This window comes from Saccopteryx leptura, chromosome 5, assembly GCF_036850995.1.
Source record: "Saccopteryx leptura isolate mSacLep1 chromosome 5, mSacLep1_pri_phased_curated, whole genome shotgun sequence".
Classification (NCBI taxonomy): Eukaryota; Metazoa; Chordata; class Mammalia; order Chiroptera; family Emballonuridae; genus Saccopteryx; species Saccopteryx leptura.
In genome coordinates, this window is record NC_089507.1 from 142,785,759 (window position 1) to 142,798,618 (window position 12,860).

At 56.0% G+C, this 12,860-nt stretch overlaps 1 protein-coding gene across 1 annotated transcript; it reads right to left on the minus strand.

The window, feature by feature from the left end:
- Nucleotides 1-1,445: 1,445 nt before the first annotated feature.
- MNX1 (motor neuron and pancreas homeobox 1) lies at nt 1,446-7,079 on the minus strand. The gene is made up of 3 exons (XM_066385118.1): nt 5,866-7,079; nt 2,849-3,009; nt 1,446-2,363 (listed from the first exon to the last, which is right to left on the minus strand). Exons 1-3 carry the CDS (start codon nt 6,554-6,556, stop codon nt 2,028-2,030), a joined length of 1,188 nt encoding a protein of 395 aa, XP_066241215.1. The 5' UTR covers nt 6,557-7,079; the 3' UTR covers nt 1,446-2,027.
- Nucleotides 7,080-12,860: the final 5,781 nt, after the last annotated feature.

The following is a 12,860-nucleotide window of genomic DNA, read 5'->3' on the forward strand; positions in this document are numbered from 1 at the left end:
ACCTCGCTGAGTCCTCAGGCTCGACTCCAGGACCGATGCCCCCCGCCGCCCCCGCCCTGCAGCGCGTTCCGTCCGGGGTTGCCCAGCTTTGAGGTGGGGGCGCAGAGGCTGGGCCCGCGAGCAGGATCGCTGGGAATAAACCCCAGATGTGGAGCCAATCCAGGAAGTGATCGCTTCAGGCTGAACTCACCAATGTGTTAGAGATTAAAACGAGATATACACAGATTGCAGATTGCTTTTAACCCAAAGGCACGTCTTTCTCCCACCCACCCCACCCCTTCCTCGGGGGCCTCCGGCTTTCCCACTAGTTGCGAGCCCAGTCCCGTCCCCCCCCCCCCCCCCACCCCAAAGCACCTCTAGACCCCGAGGCGGCCAGGCCCGCGCCCAACTGCTGCTTCCGCCGGGCTCCTGGGGTCGCGCCCAGGGCCTTAGCTGGGGTTGGATTTTATGGAAGGAGCCCGAGGTGATAATGAGCTGCCAGAAAGGATATTAATCTCACCCCCGGCCGCGAGGTGGAGAAGTGGCCCCGCTGGCCTGCGCCGTAATCGTCCGAATGGAACGCCAGGCCCTTCTGAACTCATTTATTAGCTAGGAGGGTGGGGGAGGGGAGCACGCCGAGCCCAGGAGAGAGTGGAAAACAGAAGGAAGGAGAAAGGCAGGCACGAAGGAGGGAGGCAGCGCAACGTCCCCATCACCTATTTCCTCTAGGCCCCGGAGAGAGGGGCCCCGGCTCAGCGGCGGGGGAAAGGGAGCGGACGGGCGCGCGCGAGGCCCGCATGTGTGCAGCACATGGTGCGGGCCTGGCCGGTCCGCGGGTGATTGATGGCGCGCGCCGCCGAGGTTTATTAACCCAGAGCCGCTGCAGCCCGGGCGTGAAGCGTTCCTGTCGCCTCCTTTGCTGTCCTCGCCGATATAGGCGCAGATCCCAGAAAACCGGTCCAGGGCAGTGCTTGGGGGGTTCTTTCTGAGCGAGGGAGGGCGGAACTCCGCGCTCTGCGAAGCAACCGGGAAAGACCCAGGCCACTCGGATCCCGAGTGTTGTTTTCTGAACAGTCCAAAGAAATGTGTTTCCACTTCTGGAGCACCCGTGAAGCAAGAAGACCCTCAAGGAAACAGGAAAACAAACACACGGGTCCAGAATCACTCTCCTGGGGTTTGACATCCGGGACAGATGTGAGCCAGGCACCCGGACGCGCGCGCACACCTGGCTTCAGGTACTTTTCACCAACACTTCACACCTGCGACTCCGCCGCAGCCGAATCCAGTTCCCGGCCCGCTCAAGGCCCAGAGGAGGAGGCGGTCCTCACACCCTGACGCGACTCTGAGATTCTGATTCTCCCTGCCTGCTGTGAATTGGGGTTTGCGGGAGACAACCCCATCGTTTCAACAACAAAAACTGTAAAGCCGCCTTCATAGCCCCCAGAGATCTGCGCGTTCATCCAGTAAAAAAACAATTTATTTTACATTCCATCGTGGACGATGGGAGAAGCTAAATAATAATTTAGCATGCATAAGTAGACGTTTCTTTTTATATATAAATACAATGTACAAAAATAAAGACAGTATAGTTTTGAGATTTCCAGCAGTTTGAACGCTCGTGACATAAAGTTTCCCCCCCCTCCCCTAAGATACATAAGCACAAACATTTTTTTCTCTTTTCAAGACTCAGCAGAATAGTATTTCCAGAGAAGGTTTCAAGTTTCGAGGTCGTTTAACACTGCAGGTTTCAGCCTTCTCCACTCTGTAAGGGGAGCTGGGAGGCCTCCCCTGGTGGCGGGGGTTCTTCTCACAAACACCATCCCCCAAGACCATCTAAAATTAAATTTATTTATAAGAACAAGAATTCAAGTTTGAACCCGCTGGGCCTTCCTGCGTGTCCCATCAAGAGCAGACAGGTGCTGTGGCCCAAATAGGCAGCCCCCAGGCCAGGGTGTGGTGTCTGAGGGCCCCCGCTGGTGGCTGCAGAGGGCACTGGGAGAGGCTCAGGGATCCAGGGGTTTCTGCGTTCCTGTCACCGGCCTGGGGTCCTACTGGGGCGGGGGCTGGTGCCCGGGCCTCGGGGGCGGGGAGTCGGCCCCGGAGGAGCAGTCGGAGGAAGCTGCGTGCGTGCTGGCGCCGTTGCTGTAGGGGAAATGGTCCTCGTCGTCGTCGTCCTCCTCCTCCTCGGGGTCACTGTCCCTCAAGTCCCTCAGGCGCCGTCCGCTGCCCTTGTCCGCAGGCGCCGGCGGCCCCAGCAGCTCCTCGTCGCCCTTGTCTTCCGCGCCGCCGCCGCCCCTCTGCTTCTCCGCCTCCTGCGCCGCCTGCTCTTTGGCCTTTTTGCTGCGTTTCCACTTCATCCTCCGGTTCTGGAACCAGATCTTCACCTGCGGGCACAAGGAGAGTCCTACGCGGTTACCCTCCACCCGAGGCTCCTGCCCCTGCCCCCGCCCGGAATGGGGTTCAGATCAAAGAACTCCGGCTCCAGCTGGACCCCGTGGCTGCGCCTTTTTCCACCCGCGCCCTGGGGTCTGTGGGGAAGGACCAGGGTAGCTCGGGTGCGTGCCTGGGAATCTCGAGATGTTCCCTCCTCTCTTTCAGGAACAAAATTTATGTAATGCTGCCTACTTCAGAAGGGGGGGGTCGTTAAAATGCAGATTCCTGCCCCCCCCCCGCAACCTATGAATCGGAACTCGAGCCGCGGTACAGGAACTTGGCTGGGGTTACGTGAACTGTCCCCGGGTATTAGTCCGCAGCCCAACGGTGGAAAAGGAGCCGCTTCAGATCCGCAGGGCGCGGATGGTCAAGCGTGCTTAGGCGACAGTGTCCCCGGAGGTCAAGATGTGGGGGGAGAAGGGAGGTGGCAGCTCACCTGGGTCTCGGTGAGCATCAGAGAGGTGGCCACCTCGAAGCGCTTGGGCCGCGACAGGTACTTGTTGAGCTTGAACTGGTGCTCCAGTTCCAGCAGCTGCTGGCTGGTGAAGGCGGTACGCGGACGGCGGCACTTCCCCAGAAGGTTCGACTGCGCCTGGGCTGCGGGGCGGGGACAGGGCGTGAGGACGCATTCTGGCTCAGTCCTCCGCCTGCTCCCACAGCGTCCTGTTCTACCAACGTGGGGCCTGCAGAGTCCCCCGCTCTTCCCTCCATGTCAGCGACCTCTCTCTCCTCAAGGGACTGGTCAGCTGGAGGCCAGGTGGAACCAGATGCTTTGGATTTAATGGGACAAAATCTTTTTTTTATCACAGAGGGCCTGGTTGTCTGATTAAAGAGAGCCTATACCCCAGGTGTGCCTCCTCCACCTGGGTTGGGCGCTGGAAGAAAGAAGAGTGACAAAGGCAAGAAAGCAGAGGCCACGGGAAAAGGCACCTCCCACTCCTCCGCCGCCTTCCCCAACTCAGGCCCAGATCCGAACAGGTTCCCCGGAATCGCTGCTTCTTCCCACCCGGAGGAACTGTGCGGGGGGCGAGGGGGAGGGGGCCTGAAGTACAAAGGACGGAGGAGGAAAGGAAGGAAAAAAAAAAAAAAAAAAAAAGAAAGGAAGTAAGGAAGGAGACTCAATCCTGGACCTAAACGGATGTGTTCATCATAGACTTTACCCCATTTAAAACGTTTCTTGACAACCTGCCCTCAGGGCACAGAGGGTCCCCGCGGGGGGAAAGACGGGAAGCCTTTGCAGGACCATTCTCGTTATGTAAATGAAAGGCCCCGGCAGAAGAGGACTCAGCTTTCTGTGCATTCAAGGAGGTTCGGCTTTTATTTATATAATTTCACACGGTTACATCACAGAGAATTTTATGACCCCAAAACGAGACTTCCCTTGATTTCCCAGGAGCCTGACAAGTGTTAGACAATAAAGGAAAGAAAAGAGAAGAGGCCAGCCCACCTGGAGAAGCAGCTAGCTAGCTCCTCTAGGACGGGCAATTTGCTTTATGGGAGGCCCACGTCCCCCGCTTTAGTTAAACAAGGCCCCGAATTCCCAACTTGACAATACATTAGAACTTTAATTAAATCACTGGCTCCTCCGGAGGGACCATTTGCTAAATGCCATCCAAAAGCAGAGAAAACCAATTAAAGCAACGGAACAGGTTTTCCGGTAGGTGACCAGAGCAAGACTCAGAACACATTCCCCACCCTCGCTAGTTCATCACTGCCCTTTAGGGCTCAGTGTTCACATTCCTTTGTGGACTTCAGGCTGGCTGGGTTTCAGGTCAGCTACCTCCGGGGTCCACATTTGGAAGCAGAAATGGGAAAAGCGTATTGGCAAAGGGATGTAGTTTTAGTAGGTCTCCTGAGCGACCTTGGGCTCCAGGAAGGCCCGAGAAGACACCCGGATGGCTGCAGGACCCAGCACCCAGGGGAGGGAAGCCAGTGTGGAAACCACCACTCCCCCACAGTGGGAGACTGAGCACCCCAGACTGTGCAAAACACAGATCATAATGAGAAATCCAGGAGACAAGGTGTACTGAGCTTGGTGGCTAGGCCTGGAGGGTGCTCTGGGTTCCCCTGACCCAGGATCAGCTGTCTGAAGCGGCAGCCCCCCCAACTGAGAGGTGAAATCGAGCTTTCCCTCTTCTTTGTGGGGACTCAGGAGGGAATGACCCTCCAATGGGAAGGAATGGGTGGCCATTAGGGCCTCTGGGAGCTGAGCTGGGGAAAAGCTTGGGTGGCCACCGGCAAACAGTGCCCCTGCTGGGATTTTCTCACTGGGCTGTGACTTCTGCAGCCCTCCAGGGTCTTAGTTTTCTTCTGTTTAGTCACAACCGTGGCTTCTAGCAGAGGAATCTAAATTCTGGCAAGTGTTTATTTCTGTTTTCTTTTTGGCTTTTTCCCTCACCCATGCCTGCATCTCCACAGTCTAAACAAATCCACTCAGACAGAAACAATGGGGTCTCTTTGTTTGGGTGTTGGGCGCTGGAAGCATAAAGCCTTATGCATCTTCTTCTGAGCCCTGCCGGGTGGGGCCCGAGGATGGAGACCCAGATTCCCCCCAGTGCAGCCCAGTGCAGCCCAGCACTTCGGAGGTAGATAAGCCAGAACTGGCAAAGACCTTAGAGAGTTGGTTCGCCTGGGTGGTGGCGAGCACGCAACACACAGTCCACCGGTTCTCGGGTTGGGGGTAGCCGGCCCTCCATCTCTCCTTCCTAACGGACGAGGTTCGCTTCTGTGTTGGGCACCCCCACTTCAAAATGAGTACCTGCTGTTTAAAGTCACTGTGATGGGGTTCCTGATGGAAGACGAATCTCCTGGCCCACAGGTGCCCCTGTGCCACTGGCTGCCGCTCGGTTCACCTCAGGCCATCTGCCTTCTAGGCTTAGCACCCTGGACTCAGCCCCTTTCAGAGGTGGGCAGAGCCCAGGGAAAGGCAAGGAGGTGGCCTGGCTCTTGGAGCCCATTTCTTTCTCGCTGATCCTGGATCTCTCCCTCTCCGGGAATGGGTCAGGGTCTCTCCAGAACCCAGAATGCGGGACAAAATCAAGTCTCTTTCCCTGGATATGGGCGCCTGGTTCCTGACCCCCAGGCCTTCCTGACCCAGGGCGCTCTGGGGCGCTCCTTCCCCTGTCACTTCCTTCTTCCCTAGCCTGCCGGTTAATCATTAGATTTTAGTCTCACACCTCTGCCCCTAGCCGTTGAAAGAGAAAGGAGGCAAGGCCCGCACGTGGCCATTTTAATAATTCGCTGCGGATCTCACACCGCACGGCCCGCACAAATCCTCTCGGGCTCCGGGCAGAGTGAGGTGGCTCCGCGGCGCTGCCACGGCTCACTCAGAGCAGAGAGCAAGGGGAGGGAGGTGCCGGGTGGAGGCGGATGAATGCGCGAGACAACCGTCTGCCAGGAATCCCCTACCCAGTATTTCTCCTTCCCCGGGCGAGAGGGCCACGCGGTACTCACAATTGAAGTCGGGCATCTTGGGCAGGATCATACCCGCGGTGGACGCACGCAGCCACTGGTCCAGCTGGAAGGTGCCGGCGCCCAGCTTGATGGGGTCGACTGGGTGCGCGGGGTGCGAGCCCTGCACCTGCGGGTACGAGTAGGAGAGCGCCGGGTGCTGGCCAGCCAGCGCTGCCGCCGCCGCCGCCGCCGCCGAGTAGCCGTAGACCGAGTGGCCGTAAAGCGCCGCCTGCGCCGGGAGCCCCGCGCCGCCCTGCGCGCCCCCCGGGTGCAGCCCCAACGCTAGGCTCCCCGCGGCGGCGGCGGCAGCAGCGGCGGCAGCAGCGGCGGCCGCGCCCGGGTGCGCATGGTGGTGGGGACCCCCGGGCCCACCGCCCGCGCCGCCACCCGCGCCGCCAGCGCCGCCCGCGCCCAGGAAGCCTGGCTTGGGGAGCAACGCGCAGTGCGCGGCAAGCAGGCGCGGAGGCGACGGGCTCTCCGCTCGCAGGCGGTCGGCGGATGCAACGGGCGGCTCCGAGGACGCGGGGCTGCAGCTGCCGCTGGCCCCGCTGCTGGCCCCGCCGCCTCCCGGGCCAGATGCAGCGGCCGCGAGCGACGTGACTAGGGCTAGCGGCGCAGTCTGTGCCGAGGCTGCTCGCGGGGGGTCCACGGCCAGCAGCGCGTCGATGCGGAAATTTTTGGATTTTTCCATCGGCTCGTTAGGGGCAGGCGATCAGGGCCGGGTGGTGGGTGACGCGGCCGTGTGCGGGCTCGCGAAGTCTGTGCGTGGCGTGGCAAGCCCCAGGGCTCGGTATTGTTATGGTAATTATTTGCCAATAATCAAAGTCGCCGCCGGAAACTCAGCCGAGAGTGACCATGTCCCAAGCCTCCTCCGCGCGGGCCCCGCCCCGGCCGCGCTTACACGCACTCGCACAAACTCCACGCGAGTGCTGGGGCGCCGGACGGAGGACGCTGGCGCCGTTGTGGGGACCCGCGCCCCTGCGCACACTTGAAGCGCTGCGCGGTCGCCGATTGGCGCTTATGGCGGGGGACTAGGGAGGGGCGCCGGCCAGGCCATTGGCCGAGGGGCTCACCTGTCACCGTCGCGGCTGCCCGCCGCCCCGCCTCTACGCCGCGGGGTCCTAAACAGCCCAAGGTGCCGAGCTGCGATAGCGGGGAGGAGACGGTGACAGTGGTTGGACAACTCTGAGGCGCAACCTAGGGTCCCTGCTCCTCCTCCTTGGACCCTAGTGGCTTCTCGACTTCAGCCCCTGCGACATGCTCTCCCTCTCTGGGCTCCCGTCACCTAGAACCTACAGAGCACGTCCTCTCCCGCCTCCTGGTCTGCACTTGAGTTTGTCCACTTCTCCGTTGGAGAATCCACGCTGCTTCCAGAACCAGCCACTCTGCTCCGTGACCACAGTATAAAGAAGGCCATTCCGTTCCTCAAGCCCTGCTCCTGGGTCTCCGCGGTGCATCAGAGTGGTTTGTGTCCCTGTCGCCCACCCTCTACGGTGGAACCTTCTCACCTTCTGTTGGAAGTGATGTGTGTTTCACGTGTTGTGTGTGGCACGCACACTTGTGAGTTTGCGTGAGATTGCGTTCTACCAATGTCGCCGTGAGCCCCCGCCCGGTCAAGGTGAAAAGGGCAGAGACTGCGTGCGAACTCAGATCGGCTTGGAGATCTGTTCACCTGCCATGGAGTGACAGCTCTCTGCCAGGGGGATCATCTTGGTGTTGCAAAAGACAGTACCCATCTCAGTGGGCAGTCGTTATCCTGAGACTGGTCACTGACCCTGGCTAGCCGTGTCCTCCTGCTTGCAGCGTCCTGAAAAATCAGCCGGAAGGCTGAGCAAGGTTGTGGAGTGAGACTCCAGACCCCCCCCACACACACACACCTCAAATATTTACAGTAACAGCACTTTCAAGGGCTTTTTTAAGCGGAAAGAATCAACACGGCAGGTGACCCCCAACACAAGGCTTTGTCAGTAGCTCCATTAGACCAAGTTATCTTCCTAGACAGATGTGGGAATGCGGGTAGAAGTGTCAAGTTCTTGAAGCCTGGCTTCCCATGCAGGGCAGAGGTGAACGGAGGGCAGGAAGAGGACTATGGGAGGGGCAGAGCACCAAGACAAAATCAGGGCCAGAAAAACTTCAAAATGAGCAGGTCAGGTTGCTACAAGAGGGATTTATTTTTATTGATTGATTTTAAAGGGGTGGGTGAAGGGGGAGAGAGAGGAAGAGAGAAGCATTCTTTTGTTTTTCCACTTGGTTTTGCATTCATTCATTGGTTGCTTCCCCTCTGTGCCCTGACCATGATCAAAACCCATAACCTTGTTCTTTCAGGACAATGCTCTGACTGAACTACCCAGCTAGGTCCAAGAAGGATTTAGAAAGAAAAAGAAGATTGGTTTTCTTCTAAAGGATTTTTGCCTATCTAAGAGTTGACTGCAGGGATCCTGTTGTCAGGAGCTGGGTTTCTTTTTCATTTTAACCAGGTAATTCTGAGATACCGAACTAGCTGGGTGATTAGGAACTAGCCATGGGTGATGTGGGTGACATGGGCAACAGCAACCTGGAGTAAATGTTATTATATAGCTTTGCAAAAGCCAACATTAACTTGCAAATAGGAATGACAGCATTTGCATGGTGTTTGTCTTTAGAGGACCTATTTTTGAGGAAATAAAAATGCAGTCCTATTAAGAAGTACAAATTGGTTGTTACAGAACAGTCATGTACTGTACTTTATGTGGATGGGAAGTACAGCGTAGGGAATATAGCCAATAATATTCTAATAACTATGGATGTGTCAGATGGGTTTCAGACTTACCAGGATAATCACCTAGTAAGGTATATAATGTCCAATTGCTGGGTTTTACACCTGAAACTAATGTAATATTGTACATCAACTGTAATAGAAAAAAATGATTTTAAAAAAAAAGGAATGCAAAAAATGCAGTCTTGCCTCTAAATGAGGAGAGGGGAACACTCACATTGAACAACTGCTTTGTTCTATGAGTTTTCTGGAATTATCTTCCTTAATCTTTACTATGACACGAGAAAAAGGATTTTTATCAGCTCCATTTCACATAGTACAGGTTCAAAGGGGTTGAGACTGTCTTCCCCAGCAAACTGTTAAGCCACAGAGTTCAGATGGGGACCCAGTATAACTTCAGAGGCCAAATACACATCCCAACCCCTGCCCTCCAGTGCCCTAGCCCTATCTCCCCTTTTCCTCCTATTTGTTGCCTTTGAGAGTGGAGGGTTATAAAGAGACCCAAGATTCTAAGCTCCCTGTTCTGTTCAGGAAACCCTTCATCCTTCCGGGGAGAGTGCCTTGGCTGTCACTCTGCCTCCCCAAGAGAGAGAAAGCAATTGTGGCCCCCACCTTTGACGGGGCTTAGCATGCCTTTCTGGGTCTCATCACCACCCTCTTCCTCCTCCATCCTGCTGAGAAGGGTCAGCTGGTTCTGGGGGCACCATTTGGGAGGCTGGGGGCAGGGAGTGACTGCCAACTAAACTCCCCAAGTTTTGATCCTGCAGAGCTCACTGCCCTCTCTTCTACCCAGAGCAACGACTGCCAGAGACATTTTAGTTGGGGATGAGTGTGCAGTCCAGACCCACCAAATACCCCACCCCCTCTTCCTCAAGGAAGTTATTGTTTCCTATAACTCCCAAAGGTATTCATTTCACCCCCTGTTTTAAAAAGAAGATTGTATTTATTTTTTCTCTTACAAGGACAGAGAGAGAGTCAGAGAGAGGGATAGATAGGGACAGACAGGAACAGAGAGAGATGAGAAGCATAAATCATCAGTTTTTTGTTGCGACACCTTAGTTGTTCATTGATTGCTTTCTCATATATGCGTTGACCGCGGGCCTTCAGCAGACCAAGTAACCCCTTGCTCAAGCCAGTGACCTTGGGTCCAAGCTGGTGAGCTTTTTGCTCAAGCTGGCGACCTCGGGGTCTCGAACCTGAGTCCTTCCGCATCCCAGTCCGATGCTCTATCCACTGTGCCACCGCCTGGTCAGGCAAAAAAAATATTGTATTTATTGATTTTAGAGAGAGGAAAGAGAGAGAGAGAGAAGGGGGGAGGAGTGGGAAGCATCAACTCATAGTTGCTTCTTATATGTCTGTGGCTTGACCAGGCAAGCTGGGGGTTTCGAAACTGGGGACCTCAGCATTCCAAGCCAACTCTTTATCCACTGTGCCACCACAGATTAGGCATTTCATCCCTTTTTGTCCCATAGTAACCATGCTCTCAAACTTCTCAAAATCCTGCCGCCTCCATTAGCCCATGCTCAGGTTCACCTGGTTTAACCCCCAGACCACACCTGTGGGACCCAGGGAGGCGATTGGAAACCTGCGACCCTGCATGTCCAAGCTCCTTTATTTTGGTGAATTTCTGTTTCTTGGTCTAAAAATGTCAGCGTTAGACCCAACGGACTCTATGGTGCTAAAGGGCTTTGAAATGATCACCTACACTATTCATATTAAGAATAAGTGAATACCTGGTGGAGGTTCTCTGTGCAGCTGTATGGAGAGAGAGAGGGAGTGGTCTGAGAAAATGGGGTCTTTGGGTGGTTTACCACGGGCAGCAGGTGGGCAAAGTGAGCAGGAGGGTGTTGACCCAGCCCAGTTCCCTTTTAGGAAGGGTTGGGGCAGACGGGAGCAGAGCTAGGTATTGCAGAGGACCACAACAGATCAAAGGTCTAGTCTAGCAGCACAACCACCCGCCTGGTCTCAATCTAGTGACTCTCTCTCCTTGGCCCTGGGGCAGTGGGGCAGTGGGGCAGTGGGGCAGCGGGGCAGTGCCTTCTACCAGGCTGGCTTTCCATCCCCGCTGTCCCCCTGCTGGCATGGTATTCCTTTCTCTTCCAGGTACTGCCCTTTCTCACAGTACTTAGAAAGGAGAATTAGTGATGGATACAAACAATCGCAAAAGAAAGAAACGGTCATAATCCATGTCTCCTCCAGTCTGGAAATATATATTTACCTATTTGTTAAAATGTCAGGGGGAATGCTACAGCATTTAAATGAGTAAAAAATCCACCAACCTACCAGCCTTTTGTTTATGGAAACTTCTTCCAGATAAATGTAGCTGAGGTTTGGGGGTAAAGCAGGTACGTTCACGTGTTCAGAGGCTAGGAGTAGGCATCATCTTTAGCACTGGTAATTGTTTCCTTCCCTGTGACCTGACGTTGGTCAGGTGCACTAAGTGGTTAACCGGCAGGTGGCCATGGAAACGCTAGCGGCTGGGCTCTGGGAGAGAGCTGGTTTGCACATCTCCCACCTTTTTCCCCGGAGCTGAGGTTTCCACAACTGACACGCAGGGCCCCACGAGGCTCACTCGGCGCCGAACCTGCAGAATCCGCGTCCTGGGGGGGAAGGAGCGGGGAGTGTAATTCAGTTCAACTGCAGTTGAACCTCTCAGGGGTTTCCTTTGGGAAACGGAGGCGTGAGGGTGCTCTGTGACCTGCCGGGGGTCAGGGCCTAAGCTGGGGCGGCCGTAGGAGTAGGACCTGACCCCGGTTGGCCGGGCTTCCAGCGAAGAGGCTGGTGAAGGGCACCGCGGGCCTGTCCAGGACGGAAGGTGAGTGCGGGGACCCTCGGCGAGAATGCGCGCGCGCCCGTGAGGGGTCTAGGGGCGCGCGGGCACCGCGAGAAGCTGAGGTCAACGGAAGGCGAGCGCGGGGGGAGGGGCTGGTCCGCGCAGGTGTCCCCGCCCCTAACATAGCCGCGAGGGCCAAAGGTATCAAGTTGTTAGAAAGTGCTTTGATCTTCTGACCTCCTCCCTGATCCAGGGACGCCGGGCCTTTAAAAGGTCTGAAAAGGATAGGACCACGCCGACCCCCACTGCTTCAACCCGAGGCCCTCACTTCTCCCACCCCCTCCCTGCCCCCGCCACAAGCCTCGCTGGGTGCCTTTCTCTGGGACCCTCCTTGTCGACCTCGCCCTTACGCCTAGGTTCCGTGTCACCGCGATCCCGATGTCTCCTGGGGCCAGTCCCTCTGCCCCGCGGCCCAGTCCTAGCTGCAGACAACCGGCCCAATCGGGGGCTCACTGCCTGGGCTTCTGAAAGGTCAGGGGGTGGGTGCAGGATTTAAATGTGTAAAAATCCTGAGCCTTCTAGTTTTTGGGAAGTACCTCCAGACATAAAACCTTCTTCTTTGTGCTCAGACCTTGAGCTGTCTCCCAGCTTCCCTGAACACCATGGGAAGGGACACAGTCTGGCATGGGGACCTCAGCACTTGGTCCCTGGGCTGGAGGCAGCACCTACCTGTCTGCAGGTTTCCTTCTGACTCAGGAGAGCCAAAGCGTTTCCAAGTCACGGATTCCAAGCTCCCGGTTACAAAGAGAAACAAATCCCCCCTGCCCCCGAGGATTCAGGAGCATGCGGAAGCTTGCAGGAACCCCTTTAGTTACATTGGGGGGAAACTACCCTGAACAGAGATATGAACCACCCTGGAAGACTGTTGTTTTGCTGCAGGATTTTAGTGTAATTGTATGTTATTGCAGGTTCATACTGTTGTCAGAAACAAAATTTATAATACCCACGCCAGGCCAGCTTTTTCAGCTGTACGACTCATCTCCAAATGAGCGCTGACTCTGACCGACAGTTTGTGATGAGTTCTGATGGCGTGGAGGGGATGGGTGTCTTATTTTAAGACTGAGGACAGCCTGACTGAGCAGTGGCGCAGTGGATAGAGCATCGGACTGGGATGCGGAGGACCCAGGTTCCAAACCCCGAGGTCGCCAGCTTGAGCACGGGCTCATCTGGTTTGAGCAAAGCTCACCAGCTTGGACCCAAGGTCACTAGCTCAAGCAAGGGGTTACTCGGTCTGCTGCAGCCCCACAGTCAAGGCACATATGCGAAAGCAATCAATGAACAACTAAGGTGTTGCAACGAAAAACCGATGATTGATGCTTCTCATCTCTCTCCATTTCTGTCTGTCTGTCCCTATCTACCCCTCTCTCTGACTCTCTGTCACTGTAAGAAAGAAAGAAAAAAGACTGA

Bases quoted from the DNA above. Each gene is read 5' to 3' on its own strand.
- MNX1 (XM_066385118.1), bottom strand. From the start codon at position 6,556: ATGGAAAAATCCAAAAATTTCCGCATCGACGCGCTGCTGGCCGTGGAC. The intron at 3,010-5,865 runs GTGAGTACCGCG...CCCGCCCCGCAG, and splicing joins CAAGATGCCCGACTTCAATT to CCCAGGCGCAGTCGAACCTT. The intron at 2,364-2,848 runs GTGAGCTGCCAC...TTGTGCCCGCAG, and splicing joins TGATGCTCACCGAGACCCAG to GTGAAGATCTGGTTCCAGAA.